The 24,222-nt window shown below is 53.9% G+C and overlaps 8 protein-coding genes across 8 annotated transcripts; 5 read left to right on the forward strand and 3 right to left on the reverse strand.

Annotated features, from left to right (window-relative positions):
• Positions 1 to 625: 625 nt before the first annotated feature.
• HETIRDRAFT_426265 (uncharacterized protein) lies at positions 626 to 2,284 on the forward strand (the record flags this gene model as incomplete). Its single annotated transcript, XM_009546729.1, has 7 exons — positions 626 to 662; positions 732 to 810; positions 837 to 1,197; positions 1,421 to 1,502; positions 1,698 to 1,828; positions 1,861 to 1,987; positions 2,010 to 2,284. The coding sequence occupies 7 exons, from the start codon at positions 626 to 628 to the stop codon at positions 2,282 to 2,284; spliced, it is 1,092 nt and encodes a 363-aa protein (XP_009545024.1).
• Positions 2,285 to 3,179: 895 nt separating this feature from the next.
• On the forward strand, positions 3,180 to 3,692 carry HETIRDRAFT_108913 (uncharacterized protein; the record flags this gene model as incomplete). Its single annotated transcript, XM_009546730.1, has 2 exons — positions 3,180 to 3,242; positions 3,336 to 3,692. The coding sequence occupies 2 exons, from the start codon at positions 3,180 to 3,182 to the stop codon at positions 3,690 to 3,692; spliced, it is 420 nt and encodes a 139-aa protein (XP_009545025.1).
• Positions 3,693 to 7,936: 4,244 nt separating this feature from the next.
• HETIRDRAFT_426266 (uncharacterized protein) lies at positions 7,937 to 10,296 on the reverse strand (the record flags this gene model as incomplete). The annotated part of the gene is made up of 4 exons (XM_009546731.1): positions 7,937 to 8,632; positions 8,694 to 8,848; positions 8,907 to 9,969; positions 10,030 to 10,296. The coding sequence occupies 4 exons, from the start codon at positions 10,294 to 10,296 to the stop codon at positions 7,937 to 7,939; spliced, it is 2,181 nt and encodes a 726-aa protein (XP_009545026.1).
• Positions 10,297 to 11,154: 858 nt separating this feature from the next.
• HETIRDRAFT_426267 (uncharacterized protein) lies at positions 11,155 to 12,268 on the reverse strand (the record flags this gene model as incomplete). Its single annotated transcript, XM_009546732.1, has 7 exons — positions 11,155 to 11,391; positions 11,444 to 11,542; positions 11,604 to 11,715; positions 11,762 to 11,872; positions 11,934 to 12,019; positions 12,086 to 12,199; positions 12,230 to 12,268. 7 exons carry the CDS (start codon positions 12,266 to 12,268, stop codon positions 11,155 to 11,157), a joined length of 798 nt encoding a protein of 265 aa, XP_009545027.1.
• Positions 12,269 to 13,492: 1,224 nt separating this feature from the next.
• On the reverse strand, positions 13,493 to 14,886 carry HETIRDRAFT_416785 (uncharacterized protein; the record flags this gene model as incomplete). Its single annotated transcript, XM_009546733.1, has 8 exons — positions 13,493 to 13,729; positions 13,783 to 13,884; positions 13,949 to 14,060; positions 14,113 to 14,227; positions 14,279 to 14,381; positions 14,437 to 14,635; positions 14,688 to 14,730; positions 14,781 to 14,886. 8 exons carry the CDS (start codon positions 14,884 to 14,886, stop codon positions 13,493 to 13,495), a joined length of 1,017 nt encoding a protein of 338 aa, XP_009545028.1.
• A 1,658-nt stretch (positions 14,887 to 16,544) lies between these two features.
• HETIRDRAFT_315982 (uncharacterized protein) lies at positions 16,545 to 19,629 on the forward strand (the record flags this gene model as incomplete). Its single annotated transcript, XM_009546734.1, has 19 exons — positions 16,545 to 16,589; positions 16,805 to 16,824; positions 16,883 to 16,922; positions 16,979 to 17,000; positions 17,053 to 17,085; positions 17,157 to 17,267; positions 17,324 to 17,358; positions 17,421 to 17,457; positions 17,510 to 17,838; positions 17,894 to 17,989; positions 18,198 to 18,224; positions 18,331 to 18,408; positions 18,492 to 18,555; positions 18,662 to 18,692; positions 18,769 to 18,820; positions 19,072 to 19,096; positions 19,270 to 19,319; positions 19,392 to 19,445; positions 19,552 to 19,629. The coding sequence occupies 19 exons, from the start codon at positions 16,545 to 16,547 to the stop codon at positions 19,627 to 19,629; spliced, it is 1,227 nt and encodes a 408-aa protein (XP_009545029.1).
• Positions 19,630 to 20,202: 573 nt separating this feature from the next.
• Positions 20,203 to 24,142, forward strand: HETIRDRAFT_68322 (glycoside hydrolase family 3 protein; the record flags this gene model as incomplete). The annotated part of the gene is made up of 13 exons (XM_009546412.1): positions 20,203 to 20,543; positions 20,632 to 20,883; positions 20,943 to 21,030; positions 21,091 to 21,213; positions 21,286 to 21,446; positions 21,589 to 21,783; positions 21,888 to 21,994; positions 22,053 to 22,113; positions 22,172 to 22,226; positions 22,292 to 22,830; positions 22,899 to 22,967; positions 23,409 to 23,702; positions 23,770 to 24,142. 13 exons carry the CDS (start codon positions 20,203 to 20,205, stop codon positions 23,882 to 23,884), a joined length of 2,400 nt encoding a protein of 799 aa, XP_009544707.1. The 3' UTR covers positions 23,885 to 24,142.
• On the forward strand, positions 23,924 to 24,091 carry HETIRDRAFT_165464 (uncharacterized protein; the record flags this gene model as incomplete). Its single annotated transcript, XM_009546735.1, has 1 exon — positions 23,924 to 24,091. The coding sequence occupies one exon, from the start codon at positions 23,924 to 23,926 to the stop codon at positions 24,089 to 24,091; it is 168 nt and encodes a 55-aa protein (XP_009545030.1).
• Positions 24,143 to 24,222: the final 80 nt, after the last annotated feature.

A 24,222-nucleotide genomic window follows, 5' to 3' on the forward strand; every position in this document is an offset into this window, starting at 1 on the left:
ATGCGAGGCCACAAAACCACATCCGGAACGATGTAAAACTACCAAAGGCTTGGTCCGCAATGACTATAAACTACTAGGGTCCGCAATGACGTTAAACTAGTCATCGTCCGAAATGACGGAAAACTATCACCGTCCGAGATGACGTTAAACTACCATTGACCCAAAGGAGCGTGGTTGCATTCTGGCGAAGCGCGGAAGGACTCGCGTCACAGAACCCTGCCTATAAAAGGTCGAAGCGCTTCCGATATTCACTCGCTTTTCAGTAAAAGAATATCGGGTCGTCTTGGTTCAAATCCAAGCGAGGGGTCTGGGGACATGGAAGAGCAAGCATCTCTTCATGGAGCGCTCAGTCTAGTCCTGGAGTCGAAGTACAAGAAATTCCGCTCCAAGACCTAGTCAGGAGGCAACTAGGACACGTGCCTCGAGTTGAAGATCTAGTAGGAAGGGACTAGATCATGCGACTCTCGTCTGGCCCACATAGCGGAAGAACGACAAGAGCGGGCCACTCATACGGAGAAGTCTATTCCGCCATTCGTCCGCAACGACGATAAACTACGAAACGTCCGGGATGACGTTAAACTAAGCATTGTTTTTCCACAATATTTGTGGCGAAACAACGTCCGCGATGACGTTAAACTATTGTCCTCTCAAGAATGAGGATTGTAATGGATATCTCGACCAGATGCCCATTCGTCCGCAATGACGATAAACTATTGTCCCTTTCCACATAGGGATTGTTCGAGGCCATTTTTGCAATGGAAATGGCATCGATGTCCGCAACGACGGTAAACTACGGGCGTCCGAGATGATGTAAAACTATCGTCCCTTCGTTCTAGGGATCGTGCGTGGTGGAAATCAAGGTTATCCCCACGCGTCCGAAACAACGCTAAACTACTGGTCCCTTCAAGTATAGGGATTGTGCATGGCGATCTTGACAAGATACTGCGCGTCCGCGACGACGTTAAACTAGTGCCCCTGGACCTAGGGGTTGTCATTGATGTCCAATCCCCTGGACACCAATGCGTCCGCAATGATGGAAAACTATTTGCTCCTCACCAAATAGGAGTTGTGGTTGTTGACCAAGACCATGGTCATCAACCGTCCGAAAAGACGTTAAACTACTCGTCCCTTTTAGTACAGGGATCATCGGTCGACATCATTCTTGATGAGAATGTGTCGACAACGTCCGAAATGACGGTAAACTACCTTCATCCTCGGAAGGAAAAGCCTATCGTGACTCGAGGGACATAGTCAGACGATAGCCCGCCTAAAGCACGGCGTTAAACTGCAAGTCGCCTACCTCACGGCGTTAAACTGAGCGGTCTCCTAATATTGAGACGTATAAGTTATCCGGTTTGATATAGTATAAACCGTTCCCATCATGCCTCAGTGGAAACCTGCGGGACAAAGTCTGGTCTAGGGCCCTATGCACACAACCGATGGAAATTCCGGCGTGCAGAAACATCTTTCCCCACAGATATTCCATGTTGATGATGAAGAAGGTCCGCAAATGACCTAGAAGTAAACTACAAGGCAGCGCAGGGCGCCTTAATACATCCGAAACGATGTAAAACTACTGTCGTCCGCAACAACGTAAAACTAGGTCTTCGTCCGCAATGACGATAAACTACGGAACATCCAGCAAGACGTTTAAACTGCTCTCGTGGATATATCTCGCAACCCGACAAATATATCAGCTGTGGTCTTAATGTCCATTCGTGCAAGCGAACAGGCCGATCTGGAGAAGGAGTCAGACTCCTCCTTACTCCTCACGGCACCCTTCAAGTCTAATTCTCTTCACATCCTTGCCTCAAACCCAATACGCATAGTGAATCAAACAAACTCTGGATGTCGAACTAGCTCACCGGAGATGAGCCCACCGTATGGGGGCAATACTGCTTGGGATTTATGGCTGCAACCTCACCGGAGATGAGCTCACCGTATGGGAGCAATACTGCTTGGGACGTTAAGATGGTAGTCTGGGGAAGTAGGCCTAAGCCTTTGTAAAGCGATCAACCTACTTGTCCGTGGACGCCATCCTCTGAACGCCAAGAGGAACAACACAAATCACGAGGATAACGACTATCCTGGAAACACTGAGGTTTGGCCCTCGGAGAAGGAAGAAGAAGAACCTGATGACACGAACTGGAATCCACATGCTAGAGTTTCTATTCATCCACACACCACTCGCATTCATACGCCTTTCTTGACACCTGTCCGGAGACCGACCGGACTGACATCCTGGCTTGAGAACCCAGGAAAGATCACAACAACCGAGGGGTGAAGGAAGAACATCCTAGTGGCCCAGGGCTTGGAACCCCCTGCGTTATGGCCGAGAAACAAACAGCTCAACGGAGAAGGAAAACTCCTAGAGGATCAAACGACGTAAGTCGGTCTTCCTCCCAGAAAACGAAGTCATGTCCCGGAAGTCGCATCCGGAGACCAGTTTTTGGATCAAGAAAGCAAATCGTATATGGAGTGGCGATGAAGCGCAGAAGCGCTGTCCTACCAGGCGAATAGGACGTAGAAAGGGGGTATTGTTATGATCACGTTCTGTTGGGCCTTAACGGCAGTCTATTCCGACACGATCATCACAAATATCAAGCGGCCTCACAAGGGGAGGCGTACAACAAGGTACAGATAGTAACCTTGGTCATCCACTCCCAACGGATCACCTTATCGTTGGTCGAGTATCACGAGCCATATTGCGACGGGCATAGAATGCCGCCTTACAAACTACTCACACACCGGGCATTAACCTCCTAGTCTTTCCTGGCCGGAAGGAGACGAACGGAGAAGCACAAGAGTAGTCGTTATTGAGAGAGACGACTTAGAGAATACCTACAGATACATATACGGTATTCTCACACCCTATTTCCTAAAGTAGTATAAAAGGCCCATAGAGTAGGCTGAGGTTCTTTAGTCTATTCTCTTCGTTCTTAGGCAGTCTTCATACTGTCTACTTCATTCTCTGTAGTCTTCATACTACAGCCTTCATTGCTACATCGCAATACAACTCTGGCTCCTGTGCTACACGTACAGTCGAGACCACCGTTCCACACATCCTCCACGAGTGACCTAGGGAAGAACCTCCTACTCTTGGGGTTACCGAACGAGCAGTTCGTAACAACTGCACGTACAAAGGAAGATTACCTGACGAGTCTAGGATAGAGTCAATTATGAAGTGGGGACCTTGCAGGGATCTCTTGGACGTTCGGGCATTTCTGGGGACGATCGGTGTTGTTTGGATCTTCATTTGGAATTTTGCACACTGGGCGCATGCACTAACTATGTTAACGTGCAAAGATTTTCCATTCGTGTTCAGTCCTGACTAGATAGCAGCCCAAGACAATCTCCAGTCGGCACTCCTCAAATTGCCAGCCCTTCGGCCGATCGACTATGGGTCGGCAGCCAATGTCATCCTCGCCGTCGATACCTCACAAATTGCGGTCAGCTTCCACCTCTGCCAATGCGCACTCAACAATCTGTGGGTTTGGTACTATGCCCGATTTGGCTCCATCACCCTTAACAACCACGAATTGCGATTCTCCCAGCCGAAGCTCGAACTCTACGGTCTCTTTCACGCCCTCCGATCGCTCAAAATGTATCTCATCGGCGTTCGGAACCTGATAGTTGAAGTAGATGCATGCTACATCAAGGGCATCATCTGGAAAAACACCCCCTTCTATTAGCTCCAGATTATATCTAATAGTGTCTAAAAGTATCTAAAAGTGTTAATAGCATCTAAAAGTATCTAATCTCCTAATTGGGAGCAACACATTGTGAGCATTGGATTGGTTTCTAATTTCATGATATTAGCACTAATTCTATACTAAGAAGTCTTTAATTATTAGTAGGAAATAGTAAGTACTACTGCTCTATCAGTGAGAAGGTAAAGATGTGGCACATTCTATACTATTTTAGCATATTACTCTCCTTCATATATGCCTATACCATTATCTTGTAGCTCTTTTGCTGACTTTCCAGCTGCTTTTATAAGGGATATAGAAAGAGAGAAATGTGCATTGATGCCCCCAGCCACTTTGTTGGTAGCTTGGCACCTGCCACAAGAGGCTATGAAGACCTCAGTACCTTGGCCTTGTACACAAGATCATCAAAGTTGTCATTGTTAGCCAATGCCTGATACTGGTCATTATAGGACACAATATGTGGGTTGGACTTAGGGATATGCTATATGCAGCCTTGTGGATCTTGTCTATTAGTATAGTGGCTAATACTGTCTTGTGCAGCACACAATTATCATCACTATTGATATTACAGTTTTTAGCACTATTTATATTTTTTATTGCCTTGTTATACAGAAGATGCTCAAACTTGGTGTTTTCCTCTAGCTACTAGGCTGTGGAAAAGACAGTCATATTGGTATGTGATGCCAGAATGATATATTTGCCTGCCATATAAGAAATATATGCATTAAGCATATCAAGATCACCTCCAACAATCTTGTGCTTATTTATATATAGGCATGCCATACATATACTCTTGTCCCCACCCTCTACCTCACCAGTGGCTATTTAGAAAACCCCTCTCTCTTATTGGATCTTGATTATTCATAATCATGTTTTTGATCAAATTTGCAAATTCAAGTAGCATTGTCTATACTAGTAGAGTCCCATTGAATATTACACTCAATCATAGTTTTACACATTCTCAGTCCAAATTGTATAAGTGCCATAATTTATTTTTATCCTATATATAGTGTATTATCAATTTTCCATTGGTTTATTATCTTCTTAGCTAGTGCTTAAACTAAATCCTGAAAGACCTGACTTTTTAGGTATTTATTGGCCTATTTATTTATAAGATAGAGGAAAGATAAATGTTAAATAAAATCAGAGATATTGAGGTTGCCTATATTATGTTTACTTATTTAGATTACCAAGTTCATATCTTAGACCTTGTGGCTTAGTGGTTTAGAGCATCTGTCCTGGGTGCTTGTATACATGAGATTGTTGGTTTAACTCTGACAGAAGGCAAGTTTGTTATAAGGTATATTCTGTGTTTAGGTATTGAACTAGTGCTCTAATAGACATGACTCTATAAGAAGGCTATGAGAACTATGATGCTTGATTTATTATTATTTTTCCGAAATTTTAAGTTATAATCAATCCTAATAATTTTTAATTTAAGAAAATTATGTCTAATTAGAACAGGTTTAGAGGGAGGGTAAGCTAAAAATGTCTAATCCTAATCGTTCTTAATTATGCATAAATAGAACTAATTAGAGCTTAATACAAAGTGGTGGTTTTCCAGATGTAGGCGGCAGCGGCAGCGAGACAAGAAGAGGCATGTGCTTGTCATACAAAAGGAGGTGTGCACTCATCATATAAGAGGAGGCATGTGCTTGTCTAACAGGACGAGCATGGGCAGAGGTAGTGGTGGTGGGTGGTGGCGGCAAGACCAAACAAGGCAAGGCCATGCTTGTCTTGCACGAGAACAGGCAGAGATGTTAGGTAGTGATGACAGCAAGACAAGATGAGGTGTGCCCACACTCGTCATACAAGATGAGCGCAGGCGGAGATGGTGGGAGAAGGACAGGCATGCACTCATCTTGAATGAGTACAGACAGGGGCAGTGTTGGATGGTGGCGGTGGCAAGACAAGAGGAGGCATGCACATGCTCGTCGTACAAGACAAGTGCAGGCAAAGGGGGTGGCACTGGACAGCATCAGCAGCGAGATAAGACAAGCGCGAGCAGAGGCGGTGGTGGACAGCAGCAAGGAGAGCAAGCAGGGCATCAAAGATGTGGCAGTGGCATGTGCCATTGCCACGTCAATGCGCCGTTGTTGTGCACGCTGTGCTCTGCCTCTCACTCTCACCACCGCCCACTCCTCCAGCCCACACTCATTTTGTCTCATCTTCTCTCGATGCCGCCACCCACCTGCGACCATGCCCATACCCTCTCGCTACTGCTGCCGATCCCCCGCTCGCGCTCGCACAAGATGAGAGCTCTCGATGCCCTGCACCCACGCTCACACAAGACAAGTGTGAGCTTGTATCCTCTCGCTGCCACCACCCACCCCTTCCTGCACTCATATCCTCTCGCTGCCGCTGCTGATCTCCACCTGTGCTCGCCAAGACGAGTGCAGGTGTGGCCTCTTTCAATGCTGCCGCCCACCTTGCCTGTGCTTGTATCCTCTCACTGCTGCCACCCACCCTGTCCGCACTTGTACCCTCTCGCTGCTGATGCTGATCCCACCCGCACTTGCACAAGATGAGTGTGGGCTTGTCTTCTTTTAATACTGCCACCCACCTGTGCCCACAAGTGTGGGCCTGTATCCTCTTGCTGCCGCTGCCCACCTTGCCTGCGCTGATGCTCTCTTGCTGCCGCTGCCGATCCTCACTGCCCGCGCTTGCACAGGACGAGTGCATGCTCGTATTCTCTTGCTGTCGCCACCCACCTTACCCGCACTCATATCCTCTTGCTGCCGCTGCCCACCTTGCCTGCGCTCGTGCTCTCTCGCTGCCGCTGCCAATGCTAGCCACCCACGCTTGCACAAGATGAGTGCAGGCTCATGTTCTCTTGCTGCTGCTTCCCCCCCTGCCTGCACCCATACCCTTTCATTGACCCTCTTGTTGCCATGCGCAGACTGTCGAGCCTCAAACAGAGTCCAAGATGGAGGACTATGTGCCACTCACAATCCGGTGTGTTCATTTTAGATGCAGGGCTGTCCTTTGTTCGTAGTATTTTGCATACAGTAGAATGATAATATTTTGATGGTAATAATGCTGTATGAAATACCTGTGTGAGGCTGCAGACGGGGTCTGAGCTAATGACCAAATCTCTGACTATTGTTCTGGATGAGCTCTGACTGGTCTGAACTAAGACAGATGCAGAAAGGTAACCTCCTGACGGCAGAGTCTTGTTCTGACCTCTGATTGGTCTGAGCCATCTGAGTTCAGAACAATCAGAAGCTCTCAGACCTGGATCAGACATCGGCCGATTTCCTGATGCAAGCGGCACCACATCCCGCGAAGGCAGCTGGAGGGCCAAGTCTAGAGGGCTGGAGTACCTACTTTCAAAAATCTCTGCGTGCGCCGCAACCTTTCACGGCAGATTGAGTGGAGACGTTCCGGGGCTCGATAGTAGGTATGTAGAAACACGCTGCGGACCACATCAGCTCCTTTTCAAGGTTTATTGATTGCATACAGGTCGCTATGGCTGACGCAGTTAGCTGTCGTATGCCGTCTAGACGACCATGAGAAGCGATCTGAATATGCTTGCAGCGCATTGGCGCGCTCCACGATAAACGATGTGCGCCAGGGTCCTGAAGACATGAGGCAAGTCTTTCTGTCGCGCGAGAGTATATGTTCACACTCATGACCATATTGGCCAATAATACTACACTTCTCCATCTCTCGCCTCCATCTCGGGAGCATAGGGATGGGATCCCTGATCAACAGACGGGGTGCCGGAACAAGTATCACTTGCCATGAAGCGCATCTCAGTGAGAGGCACAATCTGAGACATATCCTTCCCAATTCTCATGCCCCAAGTGGTCCTCTGGAGCGCTGTCAAGGTGATCACCGCGGTTGCCTCTGAGCGTTCGTCACCCTCCTATTTTATTTTTGGCGTTACAGCGTTACGCTCTAGACGGTGGAAGCCAGTGTTGATGAAATCTGGAGGAATCTCATTTGAACTTGTCACTGCAAATCTTGTTAGGGCTGATTCGTCGCAGGAGTTATCTATTCACCCACATCACATGGCACAGCTCCTGCGCTACCCCGCCATCTTCCTGAATTGTATCGCTCCGGCGATTGATTTTTTGTGTTGGAAGTCTGCCGTTCATTGCACGAGTAAACATTGCATATCAAGAGTCATACATGATATAGCATATTGCGAGCGAGATACGAGACACAGAATACAAACGGGTAGAGTCGAATGTGAAGGAAATAGCATTTCGCCGTAGGGAAAATCATGAATCAAAAATATCTGATTCTTCGTCGATGCTCGAGGATCCAAGGACAAGAGAAGATACGACAATCTCGGACACATTCTGAGATACCCGGGATTTCTTCTGCTTGGGCTTGTTGTCCAATTCGGAATCCTTGCCTTTTCGTTTGGCGGACCGTATGATCTTCCTATTGACCGGCGGTTTCCCGAAAAGACCATCACTTCCGTCATTAGTCCAGCTTTCGTTCTCGAGCCCCGATTTGAATATATCAGTCAATGGTTTCGACGATTTGAGACGATCCTGCGCCACTTCGACGGAAGATATCAATCCCAGAAACATTTCCGTCTGAGCGTCACGTTCGACATAGAGAGGGAGGAACAGGTTCCGAAGATCGAAGATAGTACCGCGTAGCGTCTTGTTGAGGAACTTCGAAAGGTCACCTTCTTTAAAGCGCCTAGTAGATAGCTGGAACAGATCTGCTTTACTTTGACCCCCCTCATCTGAACCATCAATACGACTCCTTGAAGAGTCGAAATGTTCCTCCAATTGTTGGAAAATTCGTTCAGATAAACCTGGAGCTTGAGGAATCCTGCTGGCCTGATAGAGGATTGCGTGGTATAAGTAAACATGAAAGAATGACTCGAGGTCATGCCAAAATTCATGCGTCTCGTTTCCAGGATTAAGAAGACGAGCACATGCCATGAATTGCCATGTGCCCTGAAGATGCCAATTAACACGAATGCGCGAGCACTCAACTTAGATTGTATCAGAGACTTACCGTCCTCGATTTCAACCTGGCTGCGGGCACAGCCAGCTCCGTTCTTCGAGACAGATCCCAGTCAATGAGGAGGCCACGGCCATCGTCTGTTATCAGGATGTTGCCACCGCTGATATCCTGATGCAGCACCCCGGCATTGAATGCTTGCTGATGGGCTTAATCATGCCCCAAATGAAGTGAATAGACGAACACGTACAGCAGAATGTATCTCACCTTCAATCGTGTCCAGCATCACTTGGGAAAGCTCCTTTGTAGAGGTATACTGACTCAACGGGCGTCCCAAATCTCCGAGGACTAGCCGATAGTGATGGTGGCGCTGTATAGCTACACGACAGCACCATTTTTGCTTGATAAACTCGTGAGTGCGTGTCTCCTGCCCCTCGATATCACCAGAGCAAACTCGGTGAGGAATCCTTTGCACTTTCTTCTCTTCGAGCAATCGGTAAGTGTCTCCCTCCTTTTCGAATCCCAGCGCGACATAGCGCCAAGTATCCTTCAGATAAACCATTTTCCCCGTAGCAACATCCAGTGCCTCGTACCCTTTCGTTCCTCTTCCTGTGGGACTGCTCGTATACCACTGTGGAACAGATGCGACGAAAAAGTGCTCTTGCCTGTCCGGACCATCATCGACCACACGGAATTTTCGAAACGTGTCGTCTGACGAGTAAATGGACGTCAATATATCCTTTTCACTTCCGCCCTGTGCCACAGCAACATTTATCGCTCGCTGCCTGAGGGCGGCTTTCGTGCGCAGAATCTCGTCTTGGGTCGGAATTGACACCGAAGTATCATATCCTCGGTCGTTATCAGAGGAATGAGCGAACCTCCACAAGAACGACGCTAGGTACCAAGGTTTTTCCCTCCAATCTATACGGCTGGTAACCACGGCTCCCGCTCGGTCCCAACGAATGAATCGAACAAAATTGCCGACGAAGAGAAGAGAAAATGTGAATGCTCGAGATTGGACACTGAATTGTGAAGCTGTATATGAGGAAATTTGTTCACGAGAATGATTGCCGTTGATAGTATTGTGTTCGAAAGGGTATTTTTCGCGAAGCGATCTCTTCATGTCCTGCGGTGGATCGTGAAACGGATCGTATGAGTCGGGCTTGCGCTCAATATGAAACTCCATCAGCGGGAAGTTGGTCTTCGCCCATTCATGGTCCGACTTGTAGACACAGATGTCTGGCTTTCGGTGGAAGTTCCCATCTATCTGGTCGTTTGTGTCGACGAAGAGCAAACCGGGGCAAAGCCCTGACTCTCGGACGGCCTGTATCTGTAGCATACTTCGATAGGTCAAATGGAGGATGAAGTTCAAAATTGATGGAGCACGTACAAAGTTCTTCTCAAACCTCTTCTCGATCTTGAGGTCGGCGAACAAGGCGTGGTATCCCTTAGGTAGCCTATTCCCTTCGGACTTGGGCATAAAAGTTCTGAGAAACGTGTTTGGGGGCATAGGGCCCACAAATTGACTCCTCATCTCTTTGATAAGCTGTATGTAGTCTTCGTTGGCTGGGATAGTCCGCGTTGAAGTTGAGAATCGCTCTGTCGTTGACTTCTTGTTATTGACCGGTGAGCTCTTTAGCTGAGGAAGTTGAGACATTTCAAGGGATGAGTGGTGAAAAGCAGGATGGAGCGAGCAGGGAGCTTACCAGGCAGGAAGTTTGCCCTAAATACCTGAACCGCCTCTGTGCCGCCGTTGTTGAAATCGTCAAGGCATGAGCGTGTTCCGTTTGCCACATTCCATATTGAGACTCCGCGGCCATGTGCACAGCGCTTATCGGACAATGACTTTCCCGCATGTTGCAGCCTCCCACTATTAGCCTCCACTCTTAATCAATCAACTTGTCTCGGTCGTTCACGGACCTAATCAATTATGAATAGTCGAGTACCAAAATCTCGACCTTTCACCATGCATTTCGGCTAGGCAGAGCATGATGGGGACCTTGCCACCGTAGGCGTGCCATCCTCTTCCCTGCCAGATCGTTGTGGGCAGGGCCAACTGAGAAAGCAATGCGGCTAATATCGATCGATCGAGACAAGATCAATAAATTGTTGTATCCACAGAGGACAAAGCGATGGTGGAGCAATCAAGCGAGCCTCAGATAACTATGCTGTTTCAAGACGGTTGCCGTTGAAAATGCTTGCCGATGCCACCGTGTGCACATCCGATCCATGGCGAAAGCGTGGCATCAGATGGTCGATAACGGACTATAACGGACCGCTGACCGATTCATATATCCGGACTCGATCCAAAGTAGCATTGTTCACTGTAACAGCTCCCAGATTGTAAACCCGCGAAGCCTCACGCTCTTGAACGGTTGTGCTCGGTTTGAAAGATTATGAAAAGCGAACTGAAGATACCCACAGACCCTTGGTGCGCTTCTGGAGAAAGAGTAGCTGTTGTCGACCGAGAATTGAATATATATATTCACCTTCGTGGTTACATTATCCAATAAGACTACAGTTCTCCATCTATCGCCCCCAACTCAGATGCATGGGGATGGGATCTTTGATCAACAGACGGTGTCGGGCGATGGGCACCGGTCTGAGTTGTCGATGTGCCGGAACAAGTAGCTCTTGCCACAAGGCGCATCTCGGTGTGAGACGCGTTCTGAGACATGTCCTTCCCAACGCTCATGTCCCAAGTGGTCTCCTGGAGTGCTGCCAAGGCGATCACCGCGGTTGGATAGATAACCTGCTCCAAAGGGTTGAGTTGTTTGTCAATGAGGGAGAGAAACGCAACGCACAGATACTTGTACTGTGATTGCAAAAAGGGTTTCACCAATAGCAATGACAGCGTTGCCGCTCGATCTATTAGACAAAACATAGCACGCAAGGAAGATTATCTGGTGCACCATGCGTGATGTGAGATATGCACACGCCGCTAATGGATTTATCAACGCTCACCCATATCACACAGTAAAGAGTCCTGGATTCGACAAGGAGAGCGAGAATAGATAAGGCCGGAGATCTATACTCCGTGGTGTTGAGGTGAGATCTGAGCAGCCGACGGTGTTGCCTATGATGAGGTTAGTTCAAGTGATGGGACTGCATTCGATGTACACGCTGGCCACGCCTTCACCGCCATGAGTGTGATAGCGATGATATTGGTAGCCAGTGTCAAGACATAGATGGCATAGAAGGCAATAAAATCCCCGCCGAAGGGGGTGGATATACTACCACCCACTGACATGAAGGTCATGCTTGAAAGTTGGCGAAATGAAACAGGCCACTTACCAATGGATATCAGAGATACTAGCACAGGAAATATCAAGGCTGTCACACTGCGTCCCTACATGATCTATACCCTCTAGAGCGCAATTCTATCGCTCATGGCGAACTGCAAAATGATTAACGAGCTTCTAGAACAATGAGACTGAGAGACTAACATTGATCATAGGTAGGTAAAAACTCCCCATGCTTGCGACGAATTCTGCAGGGTCATTGTCAGGGGCTGTGGGTTCATTGGATCCTGTGGATTGATGAAGGACAAGAACCCAGAGCTGATCCAGGATCAGGTCTATGTCACCTACCCACTGCAGAACCAAATGACAGGTCAATGCCGCGAACATAATGAACGTTGTTATCCAAAGAGTAAGGATGGCCCGTGTTTTGAAACCTTTATGACTGTGAGGGTGTCAGATGATCGTTATGCTCCCTCTTAAAAGGAGCGACTCATGTGAGAACGTAGGGTGAAGTCGCAAACGATAGTATGGAAAACACTGTGGGCCAAGTTGAAATCATAGGCAACACGCGACGATGAAGGCACACACCACAAAAGCCAGTCTCACAAGCAAGAGAGATGGTAAAGGACCTAATACATGCGTAGTCAAATTGTACAAAGGATGCATCATCGAAAGACATGACTAGTCACGGAGGAGAGCTGTTGGCATATAGGAGGGTTCTGCAGCAATTTATAAATGACGTTTGAGGAACTGACATCGTGTCGTCATGAGCACTTGACATCCATAAGTTGGAGCTCTAGCGCTCGCTTGCGAAGCAACTGAAGTACCTAAATAAGACACCAAAAATGCCGCACCATGCGTCCTGATGCTAGTATAGACTTGCTCAGTTCCGCAAAGACCTCATCTGTATGCTGCCGCGCCAAGTGGTCCCTTCCACTCAGAAAGGGAACATAATATGATACAAGGACACTGTTTTGTGATGCACCTAAAGTCTGTGACAGCCTGTGTTTTGTTCAATGGCCGATATGGCGACAGCGGTGATGGGGACTATCTAGATTGACAGATTGCAGGATGCTCCGCGCGTGGGAAGATGGCTGATGGGAGTTGAACAGTTGGTGCACACAGATCGAGGATAGCATCGCGTCTCTCAACGTTGATTTCCCCATATGCTTTCTTCAATGCTTCGCTGCGGACTATATTAGCTGTGACACGTACACAGACATCAAAAAAGAGGTGCCAGGGTACATACATTGAGATCTTTTTGACACCCAGTCAGAGACGCATGCAGTGTCACCCTGGATGCGCCCGTCTCGTCGCACTAACGCCTTCCTAGTTCGCCTGTTCTCCTGCACACCAGTCCGCCAGAACCTGCCCCACATCTAACTTTGTTAATGGGTTTTCCGGTTGTCTCGTCGTCACAAGTGATAGCATATGTGCTGTTGCATGTAACAACATTACTAAATAGAATCATACCTGCGCGGTTTGAAAGATAATGAAAAGCGGACTGAAGTTACTCACAGCTCCTTGGTGCACTTCTGGAGAAAGAGCAGCTGTTGTCGACCGGGAATCGAATATATATATTCACCTTTGTGGTTGCATTATCCAACAAGACTATACTTCTCCATCTCTCGCTGCAATCTCGGACGCATCGGCATGAGGTCCCTCGTCAATAGACGGTGTCGGGTGATGATGACCGGTCTGAGTTGTCGATGTGCCAGAACGAACAGTTCTTGTCACGAAGCGCATCTCGGCCTGGGGTGCGTTCTGTGACATATCTTTCCCAACGCTCATATCCCAAGTGGTCCTGTGGAGCGCTGCCAGAGTGATGACCGCGGTTGGATAGATCCCCTGCGCAGATTGGATTCAGTATTTTGTCATTGTAGGAGAGATGTGTAACGCACAGATACTTGAACCGTGATGCCCGGAAGGATCGCATTAATAGGCGGGGTCAAAGGATTGAAATATTCGCTGTGCACCAAACACCAGCTCACGAAGATGGTGATCTGTCGCATCACGATGTGTCATGTGAGAGGCCCACACGGCGTCATTGAGTACGACATCGCTCACCCATATCACACAGTAAAGAGTCCCGGATTCGACGAGGAGAGCGAGAACAGATCCGGCTTGAGATCTATATTCCGTATTGTTCAGGTGAGATCGGATCAGCCGGCGGTGTTGCCTGTGACTGGGTTAGTTCGAACAATGACACTTGGTTTTAACTACACACTGACCACGCCTTCACCGCCATGAGTGTGGTAGCGATGATATTGGTAACCAGTGTCGAGGCATAGATGGCAGTGAAGTCAACAGTAAACGCGTGAAAGGAGATGTATACAATGGCCCCCACTGATATGAAGGTCATGCGTGAAAGGAGGCGAAATGAGATGGGCCACTTACCGGCAGATCCCAGAGAAAATAGCACAGAGAAAATCAAGACTTTCACGCTGCGTCCCCACACGATCCATACTCTCCAGAGTACAATTCCATCGCTCAAGAAATACTGCAAAACAATTCATGAGTATCAGCATGATGGAACCATACTTCAGATGACGTACATTGATTGCAGGTATGTACAGATTCACAATTGGTGACACTTCTACTGTAATGCCATTGTCGGAGGAATCTTTGAAGTCATTCACGATAGTGCGCATGAGCCTTCCCCACTGCAGAATGAAATGGCAAGTCGAGACCGCGAACATGATGAACGTTGTTATCCACATGATGAAGATTGCCCTTGTTTTGAAGCCTTTATGGCTTTGAAGACGTCAAATGAATGGTATATGTCTTCTTCAAATGAGTGACTCACGCAAGGATGTAGCTCGAAACTGCAAACGATAGTATAGAAAGCACTATGGACCGAATAGACTCAAAAGAAATATGCGATGATAAGCTCACACACTGTAAAAGCCAGTCTCACAAGCAAGGGCGATAATGAAGGGCTTGAGTATTGTGTATAGATATTGTGCATATGCGGACAATGCATGTTGCACATCATCGGAAGACATGACTGGTTATGCGTTATGAAAAGGGGAGTCAATAGGTCGACATCCTGCAGCAGTGTATAAATGAGTGTCGGACAGACTAACATTGTGGCATGATGAGCACTTGACATTCTCATATTGACAGCTCTGGCGCTTCTTGAGTTGTGGCTGGAGCACCTAAGTGAGACACGGCAGAAGCCCCATCATCCCGTCGCTGAAGTGCAAACAGGCCAACGGTTACTTATCCTGATGTAGGTCTCTAAAGACCAATTTAGCAGACAGACGGATGAGACAAGGCAGAGCATTGGCTGCCTCACAGTGATCCCGCTCCACCCAGTAAGGAGATCCGCGATACAAGGGCGCTGAGCATGCATCGAAGACCGCGACAATTTGGATGGTGTCAATGGCAATAGCAGCAAAGTATGGCTGTGCTTGATGAGTACCCCAGAGATTGACAGATTGCAGGATGCTCCGCGCGTGAAAGAATGATGGCCAATCCTAGTTGGATACTAGTGGGCTCTGGTATTTGCACGTAGATTGAGGGCAGCCTCTACTTTGTGCATCACGAAGGACGAGGCTATCGGGATGCAGTCGATGCGCATACACAAGCAATGGTGCTTACACGAGCGGGTTGAAGAGTGTGAGCTTGGTGGACGCCGTCAGTTGTATTGAAACTGCCGGTATCGTGTTTCTCGACATGGAACCAGCTACTCCTCCGATGGGCTTTGTTCGACCCTCATATGTCGCAGATGTGTCTATCCCTCGGAAGTCTTTATACTTTGAATCTAGCATCACTGTTGCCGAGGACCGAGGTGATTGTGTGAAAGGCGAGGACGAGGGTTACAGCAGTGTTACAGCGCACTTCACGGAACGGGAGAGATCGTTGAGAGGCATATTGTACTGCTCAATGCTTGTCATATACACTGAGCGACAAAAAGACAATCAGCATTGGGGAAACACGTCCCAAATCGCAGTAGGACGACGTCACGACTCACTTGAGTCCGCCCAAATCCTCGGCATCTTTACCCAAACGAACAGTGCACTCTGCGTCCAAAATCGATTGATATTCAGATGACATGAGGCTTTCTTGTCTCTCGATGAAAAGACAGTACGAGTACAGAGGAAGATGAGGCAAAGCGACAGTGCAGTAATAGGTGTACCGCGTCGTGGGAATCAAGTTGCAGACTCGCCAAGTCAAATTGTCAGCCTCTGTTCTCATCGACCCTACCGCGCTGCTCACTGCCCATTGCTCTTTCGAAAACAGACACACCAGCGCCGCCGGAGATTGGAGGAGAATTCATGATCTAATGAGTGTACGGCTCGGTCACGGTAGGCTGTGCTCTGCCCTGCTCGGACACTGCTCAGACCCGCACGCCGCACGTCTCGTGCCGCCCTCTTCCAGGCTCCTCTTAGTTCGCGTTTTGCGCCGTGCGGAGTCTCACCGCGGCAAGATATCGTTCTCACAGCCGTGGCTCGCTCAGGGTCCTTATCAGAGCCCCCAGTGATACATTCATGCATCATGACCCACTGCCAGACAATTAAACGGCGGGCGCAGACTCAGAGATAAGAGCTCAGGCTCACATAAGAACCCTCACCTTGCGCTCTATTGTGCTCCAGCGCTCAGCTGCATCCCCTCACCGTAAGCACAAGCACACCCCGGTCAGCAACAGCAACCACGCATCATGTCGACGCGAGCCAACTCCGTCCCTCATCCCACTCTGGTCAAGGTACGTCCCCGAGAGCGCTCGAGCAGAACACGATCATCACGCTATCGGCTCGGGCCAGGTCGATCCCTTCGTGTGCGTAGTGGCCTTATATTACTTCTGCGAAACTGCGTCCTCACCTCCCATGCCCGACACCCCAGCCCAGCAGACCAGCAGAAGGTCCGTATACGTGCTCTTTTGCTACCGTCTGCTCTCCTTTTCACCCCGCCCGCTCGTAGGGCCTCCATAACCGCTGGCAGTGAGTCTTAATTCCCGTTCTCGCTACACAGATGCGCACGCAGGTAATTGCGTTCTAGCCCCGACATCCCCGCGGTCGCGATCGTGAAGCCGGGAGAGGTGAGTCCGTCCACTTCCACGCCGCGCTCTACTCGACACTACCCGGCTCTACGTAGGTATTCAAGATCGAATGCGTCGGTACGCACCAGTGTCTCGCGGATATGCACGCCCGCTGACCATCAATACACAGACTGGACCGGCGCCCAGATCGGCAACAACGACAGTCCGTGTCGCCCGCGTCGCAGATCCCCGCCCACCTCTGACTTTTTTTGTTGTACTTGGTGTGGCCCATAGACAGCGACGACATCAAGAACGTCGACCTGACGAAGATCCACAACCTCTCGGGCCCGATCGCCGTCGAGGGCGCGGAACCCGGCGACTGCCTCGTCGTCGACATCCTAGATGGTACGCACGCACACGGGCCCTCTCGATTCTCCTCGCTCACCGGGCTGGATGCACAGTCACGCCGTTCGAGCAGATGCCGTGGGGGTACACCGTACGCGCGCCTAGAGCTCGCCGCCGCTGACACAAAGGCACTCACGCCGCACCTCCACACAGGGCATCTTCGAGCTCGAGAACGGCGGCGGCCTCTTCGGTGTGTCGCTCCCCTCCTCCTCATCGGCCCGCCCCACTCACCCGCCCTCAAGCCCGCGAGTTCCAGAGCCGCGCCTGCAAGGCCATCTGGGACTTCAAGGGCATCTACGCGACCTCGCGGCACGTCCCGGGCGTGCGCTTCGCGGGCACCGCGCACCCGGGGCTGATCGGCACCGCGCCGTCCGCAGAGCTGCTCGCGACGTGGAACGCGCGCGAGGGCGCGCTGCTCGCCGCGCACGCGGGCGCGGTCCCGCCCGTCGCGTTCCCGCCCGAGCCGCGCGGCGCGTACGTCGGCCAGGACCTGTCCGAGGACACGCGCGCGCGCGTCGCGCGGGAGGGGGCGCGCACGGTGCCGGGGCGCGAGCACGGCGGGAACTGCGACGTGAGTGCGGGTGCGGTTTGTTATGCGGAGCGGCGCTGACGCGGGGGATCGGCAGATCAAGAACCTGTCGCGCGGGTCGAGGTGCTACTTCCCCGTGTTCGTGCCGGGCGCCAACCTGTCCGTCGGGGACCTGCACTTCTCCCAGGGCGATGTGCGCGCTTTCTCCCTCTTCTTTTCTCCTTTTTCGTCCCCACCTTTTCACTCGCTTCTTCTCATCGTTTCGGCTTGTTTTGCCCGTTCGTTCGTTCGTTGCTGGATGCCCTGGTTCTGATTCTGATCGCCGCGCGCGTCGCTGATGCTGATGCATGCTGACTTTATGCGGGGATGGATCCCTGACGTACCGTACGTGACAGGGCGAGATGTCGTTCTGCGGCGCGATCGAGATGGTGCGTGGCGCCTCGCGCACGGGCGCTCGCATTCCTTTCTGACGCCGAGTGCATTCCATTCCGTCCCGTTCATGTCTGCTCGACTCGACTCGACGCGTCTCGCTAGGCGGGGATCATCACGTTCAGCACGAGCGTCATCAAGGGCGGCGTGGACAAGTTCGCGCTGAAGCAGCCGATCTTCCTGGTGCGTCCTTGTCTACCATCCATGCTCATCCTCGCCGTCCGCCACGCTCGCGCTAGCGCTCATTCGCCCGCTCGCGCGCGCAGCCGTCCCCGATCGACCCGCTGTACTCGTCGAAGCTCGTGTTCGAGGGCATCAGCGTGGACTACCGTGAGCGCGCCCCCACCCTGCCCTGCATGGCTGCTCCTGTCGTTTCTGAGCGACTCTCTCTTTCTATTCATGCGTGTGTGTGCGTGCGCGCGACTGGGGCCCGCAGACGGAGACGGGACGCAGTACAACATGGACGCGTGAGTAGCTACCCATCCCGCGCGCTGTGCGCTGTGGATCCCGTGAACTGACGCGCTAGATGGTCCGGGGGCGCAGGACGGTGGCGTACAAGCAGGCGGCGCTGAACGCGATCGCGTATCTGCAGAAGGTGCGCGCCCGCTCCTAGATTGTTCGTGCGAGGGGCCGGGCGGTTGCTGACGTGCGCTTCTTCGTGGGTCGTGGGTCGTGGGTCGTGTTCCATGTTCTGTGTTCCGTTGTTGGTGCGTGTTTCGTTGTTGGTGCGCGTTGTGTGCTTGGTTCGTGTTCCGCTGTTGGCGCGTATTCCGTGTCGGTGCGTATTCCGTGTCCCGTATCCGTCGCGTCGTTCCGTGTCCCGTGTTCCGCGTCGCCGTGGGACAGCTCGGCTTCAGTAAGTTAATTCCGCGTGGTCCGCCATTACGAGCGCTGACGAGCGCCCACCACCGCCGCCGCCGCCGCGCACCGTGCAGCCCGCGAACAAGCCTGTACGCGCCGTCCTCTCCTCTCCTCAGCTCGAAGCCTAACCTGATCTCGAACGGCCCTCGCTCGCACCGCACCGCACCGCACCGCACCGCGCAGACATCCTGCTCTCCGCCGCGCCCGTCGAGAGCCACGTCGGCGCGATCGTGGTGCGTCCCCGCGCCTCTCCTCCACCTGCCCACGCGTCCACCCGCTGACCACCCCGCGCCCGCGTCGCCCAGGACTCGCCCAACGCGTGCGTGACGCTCGCGCTCCCGGTGGGGATATTCGACTTCGTGCGCGCCGTTCTTCGCTCCTCGTCTGATCGTGTCTTGTCTGACGGCGTGCTTCTGACGGCATGCTATCGGCGCTGGTATCGGGTGCTCGCTGGCGCTGGGGCAGGACATTCTGCCGCGGGACGAGGGCCTGACGCGGCGCGATCTCGGGCAGTGCGCGATTCGCAGCGACGGGGTGCTGTGATTCGGATTCGGGATTCGGAAGGCGTGCGAGGGTGTCTGGGTCGCGGCAGAGGTTCCGTCCGGCACTGGCGAAAGCGGCGTCTATTGTGTACGAGAGAATTGCGGGAAGCGCGCGGAGACGCGGAGACGCGAAGACGCGAAGTAGGGGAGGGAGGTGGGGTGTGCGTTACGAGATGTGTGTGTACTTGGAAATGCGGATGCCGTGTCGTACAGGCCTTCGAGCGACGGGGGTTTAACTTCTGGGTTGTCTGACGGGCGTTGGAGAAGATCGCGCTGCAGGCTCGACTGACCTGCGCGCGTCGCGGGACGTCTGAAAGGAGATGGCGGGGGCGACGCGCGACGTCTGCGGCCGCGGTATGCCCGACGGGTGCGGGGCCCCGGGACGACGCGGTCATGTGTCCGCCGCCCATCGACCGAGACCTCGACACGTGACCCGGAACCACCTCGGGCGAACCACCTCGTCTCCTCGACGTTACTTATATTAACCCACACGCCGCGCCTCCTCCTCCTCCCCGCTCTCCCTCCCTCGAGCACCAACACACTCCTTGACACCCCCCACCGCATTCTGCTAACAATGCTGCGCCTCGCCCTGCTCGCCCTCGCGAGCAGCGCCGCCGCAGACGTCATCACCCGCATCCCAGACGCCGCCCCGCCCGGCTTCGAGCAGTGGACGTCCCCCATCGTCGTCCCCGCCAAGCCCGTCGCCGGCGACGCCGACTGGGCCCCCGCCGTCGCCCGCGCCCGCGCCTTCGTGGGGGGGCTCTCGCTCGAGGAAAAGGTCAACCTCACGACCGGCGTCGGGACGGGCGGACGCTGCGTCGGCAATACGGGCGAGGTCACGCGGATCGGGTTCAAGGGGATCTGTCTGCAGGATTCCCCGCTCGGCGTGCGCGACGCGGACTTTGCGAGCGCGTTGTGAGTGTACCCTCGCGCCTGGGTCGTTGCTCTTCGACGCGCGCGTGCTGACCGCGGCGCGTGTGCGGCGTTTCCCCTCCTCCCACAGCCCGGCGGGCATCAACGTCGCCGCGACCTTCGACCGCTCGCTCATCTACCGCCGCGGCCGCGCGATGGGCGCCGAGCATCGCGGCAAGGGCGTCAACGTCGCCCTCGGCCCCATGACCAACATGGGCCGCGTCGCAGCCGGCGGGCGCAACTGGGAGGGGTTCGGCGCGGACCCGTTCCTGAGCGGCGTCGCGTCCGCCGAGACCGTGCGCGGCGTGCAGGACGCGGGCGTGATCGCGTGCGTGAAGCATTTGTGAGTGCGCGAGTGATTCTGGGTGGGAGTGTGGGCATTGATGGAGGGCGCGTGGGTAGTATTGGGAACGAGCAGGAGCATTTTAGGGGCGGGTCGGAGGCGCCGCAGGTGCAGAGCTCGAATATCGACGACAAGACGATGCACGAGGTGCGTCGTCGCCCGCGCTGACGCTTCCTCGCGCGCTGACGCGCCGCTGCGCTCTGCAAGGTCTACGCGTGGCCGTTCGCAGAGGCCGTCGCGGCGGGCGTCGGCTCCGTCATGTGCTCGTACAACAAGGTGAACCAGACGCAGGCGTGCCAGAACTCGAAGATCCTCAATGGGCTGTTGAAGGTGCGTGCGCGCACACGCTTACACCCACCCGCATCCACTCATTCGCGCCCGCGCTCGCACGCACGCTCGCAGGAGGAACTCGACTTCCAGGGCTTCGTCACGTCTGACTGGGCGGCGATGATCGACGGCGTGCAGCCCGCGCTCGCGGGCGCGGACATGAACATGCCCGGCTTCATCTCGTACAACATCCCCCCGAGCGAGCCGAACCCGGATAACACGACTAACTCGCGAGTGTTCCCTCCCTCCCTCGTCCTCTCTGTGCGCGTTCTGACGTTTGGCGTTTGAACTTTCACTTGGCGATGGACGTTGGGTGGTTGACGTATGATATGGGACGCTTGACGTGGGACGTTTGACGGCTGCGCGCGCACGCGACAGGTGGTGGGGCTCCGCGCTGATTGAGGCCGTGCGCAACGGCTCCGTGCCCGAGGCGCGCGTGACGGACATGGTCGTGCGCACCATGGCCGCGTACTACAAGATGGGCCAGGACGCGCCGGACTTCCCCGCGGTCAACTTCGACTACAACACCGAGGACACGTACCTCGACGGCCAGCTGGTCAACGAGCACGTCAAGTGAGTGGTCTCTCGCCGGTTTTGGTTTCGGTCTTGGTTCCGGTTTGGTTGCGAGGGTGGGAAGAGGGCTGACGATGGTGGATGGCGGGGCGTCACGTGCGCAGCGTGCAGGGAGACCACTACAAGCTCATACGCGAGATCGGCGCCGCGAGCGTCGTCCTACTCAAGAACACGGCCGGCGCGCTGCCCCTCAGTGCCGCCAACATCAAGCGTGCGTCCGCGCGACTCGCTGCTGGCTGGACGCCTCCTATACTGATCTTGTCGCGCAGGGCTCGCGATCGTGGGCTCGGATGCGGGGCCGAACCCGGATGGCCCGAACGGGTGCAGCGAGTGAGTCGTGGATCGTGTCTGCGAGCGGGCAAGGCTGACGGCACGCGCGGTGCAATAGCCGTGGATGTGACCAGGGCACCCTCGCCATGGGATGGGGCTCCGGCACCGCCAACGTACGCTCCCACACCCGCATGTCCCACCCTTCCCTTCCCTCCCGCCCTAACCCGCCGCCCCGCAGTTCCCCTACCTCGTCGACCCGCTCTCCGCCATCCAGTCCTTCGTCCACCGCACAAACCCAACCGCCGTCGTCGAAGGCGTCCTCTCCGACTTCAATTACGCCCAAATAACCGCCGTCGCCGCGCAGGCGGACACCTGCATCGCGTTCGCCAACGCCGACTCGGGCGAGGGCTATATCACGGTGGACACGAACGCCGGCGACAGGAACAACCTCACGCTCTGGCACGCCGGCGACGCGCTCGTCGCCGCCACCGCCACCGCGTGCGCCAACACGATCGTCGTGCTCCACGCCGTGGGGCCCGTGCTGCTCGAGCCGTGGATCGCGCACCCGAACGTGAGCGCCGTGCTGCTCGCGGGCCTCCCCGGACAGGAGAGCGGCAACGCGCTCGTGGACGTGCTGTTTGGGGCCGTGAGCCCGAGCGGGCGGTTGCCGTACACGATCGCGAAGGCGCGCGGGGACTACCCTGCCGACGTGCTGTATGAGAGCGAGATGGAGACGCCGCAGATCACGTATGCGGAGGGCGTCGATATCGACTACCGGTGCGTGCCGCCCGCACTGTTTGATTTGTTCTGTCCCTCCGCCGCTGACCGTGAGCGCGCGCGCGCAGGCACTTCGACGCGGCGGGCATCACGCCGCGCTTCGAGTTTGGGTTTGGGCTCAGCTACTCGACATTCGCGTATAACGGGCTGAACATCGTCCCCGCCGAACCTGCGCAGCGGCGCCGCGGCCGCCGCGACGAGTTGAGCGCAACGCTTCCGGTGACGGCGTCGCTTCCGAGCGCGACGTTTGCTACACACGGCGTGTCTGCGTCGTCTGCAGCGGCATCGGGATCCGTTTCGGTTTCGGCGTCGACGGTTAGCGTGCGGACCACTGCGGCGTCCAGCGTGGCGGCGGTGACGACGACGGTCGTGCTGACCGTGCCGGCGTCGTCCGTGACGGCGAGCATCGTCACGTCCGCCGTGATCTCCGCAAACGCCACCATCACGTCTTCCATCGCGATGAACACGACCGTGACCGCATCCGCGTCCGCGCTGCCCTCCAACGCCACGTCTTTCCATACCAACGGCACCGCGACCGCGACCGCAACCGCAACCGCGAGCACCATCCTGTCCAACAGCACCGCGTCGTCGACGGCTACGTCCACGGGCTCCGCGCCGCCCGCGATCTCCTCGCCCGCGCAGACGCACCCGGGCGGGCCCGCGCGCCTGTTCGACGCGCTGTGGACGGTGCGCTTCGCGCTGACGAACACGGGCGCGACGGGCGCGCACGAGGTCGCGCAGGTGTACCTCACGTTCCCGCCCGCGGCGGCGCAGCCGCCGAAGGTGCTGCGCGGGTTCGAGCGCGTGTATCTGGACGCTGGGGAGACGGGCGTGGTGGAGGTTGGGCTGCGGCGGAAGGACGTGAGCGTGTGGTGCGTGCTTTTTTTGCGTTTGCGGTTTGTGGTTTGTGGATGATGACTGGTGTGTGTACGTGTGTAGGGACGTGGTGAAGCAGGAGTGGGTCGTGCCCGCGGGCGCGTTCACGGTACTCGTCGGGAGCTCGTCGCGTAATATTCATCTGAGCGGCACGTTTGTGCCGGGCCGCGGTGCGTGATGTGATGGAGCAGGGCCGGATGCGGTCGTGGTCGTGGTCATGGTCATTATACCCTCGAGGGATGCAAGGACTCCGCACGTACGTACGTGCGGACGGACAGAGAGAGAAATGGAGAGACGGACTGACAGACGGACAGAAGGGGATACCACTCACAACAAAAAACGTGTTCATACTTGGGTGCTGCGCCGTGCAGGAGAACCGAGGTAGACGGACGTGTTTTATATACTCGCGACTTTATACCACGTCGTTTTGCTTGAATTCCTTCCGATTGAAATTTGGCGTATTGTGCATTGCGCGGGTCGTGATGAGAGCCGTACTCGCTTTGTGATCGTGGGTGG

Source organism: Heterobasidion irregulare (assembly GCF_000320585.1).
Source record: "Heterobasidion irregulare TC 32-1 unplaced genomic scaffold scaffold_04, whole genome shotgun sequence".
NCBI lineage: Eukaryota > Fungi > Basidiomycota > Agaricomycetes > Russulales > Bondarzewiaceae > Heterobasidion > Heterobasidion irregulare.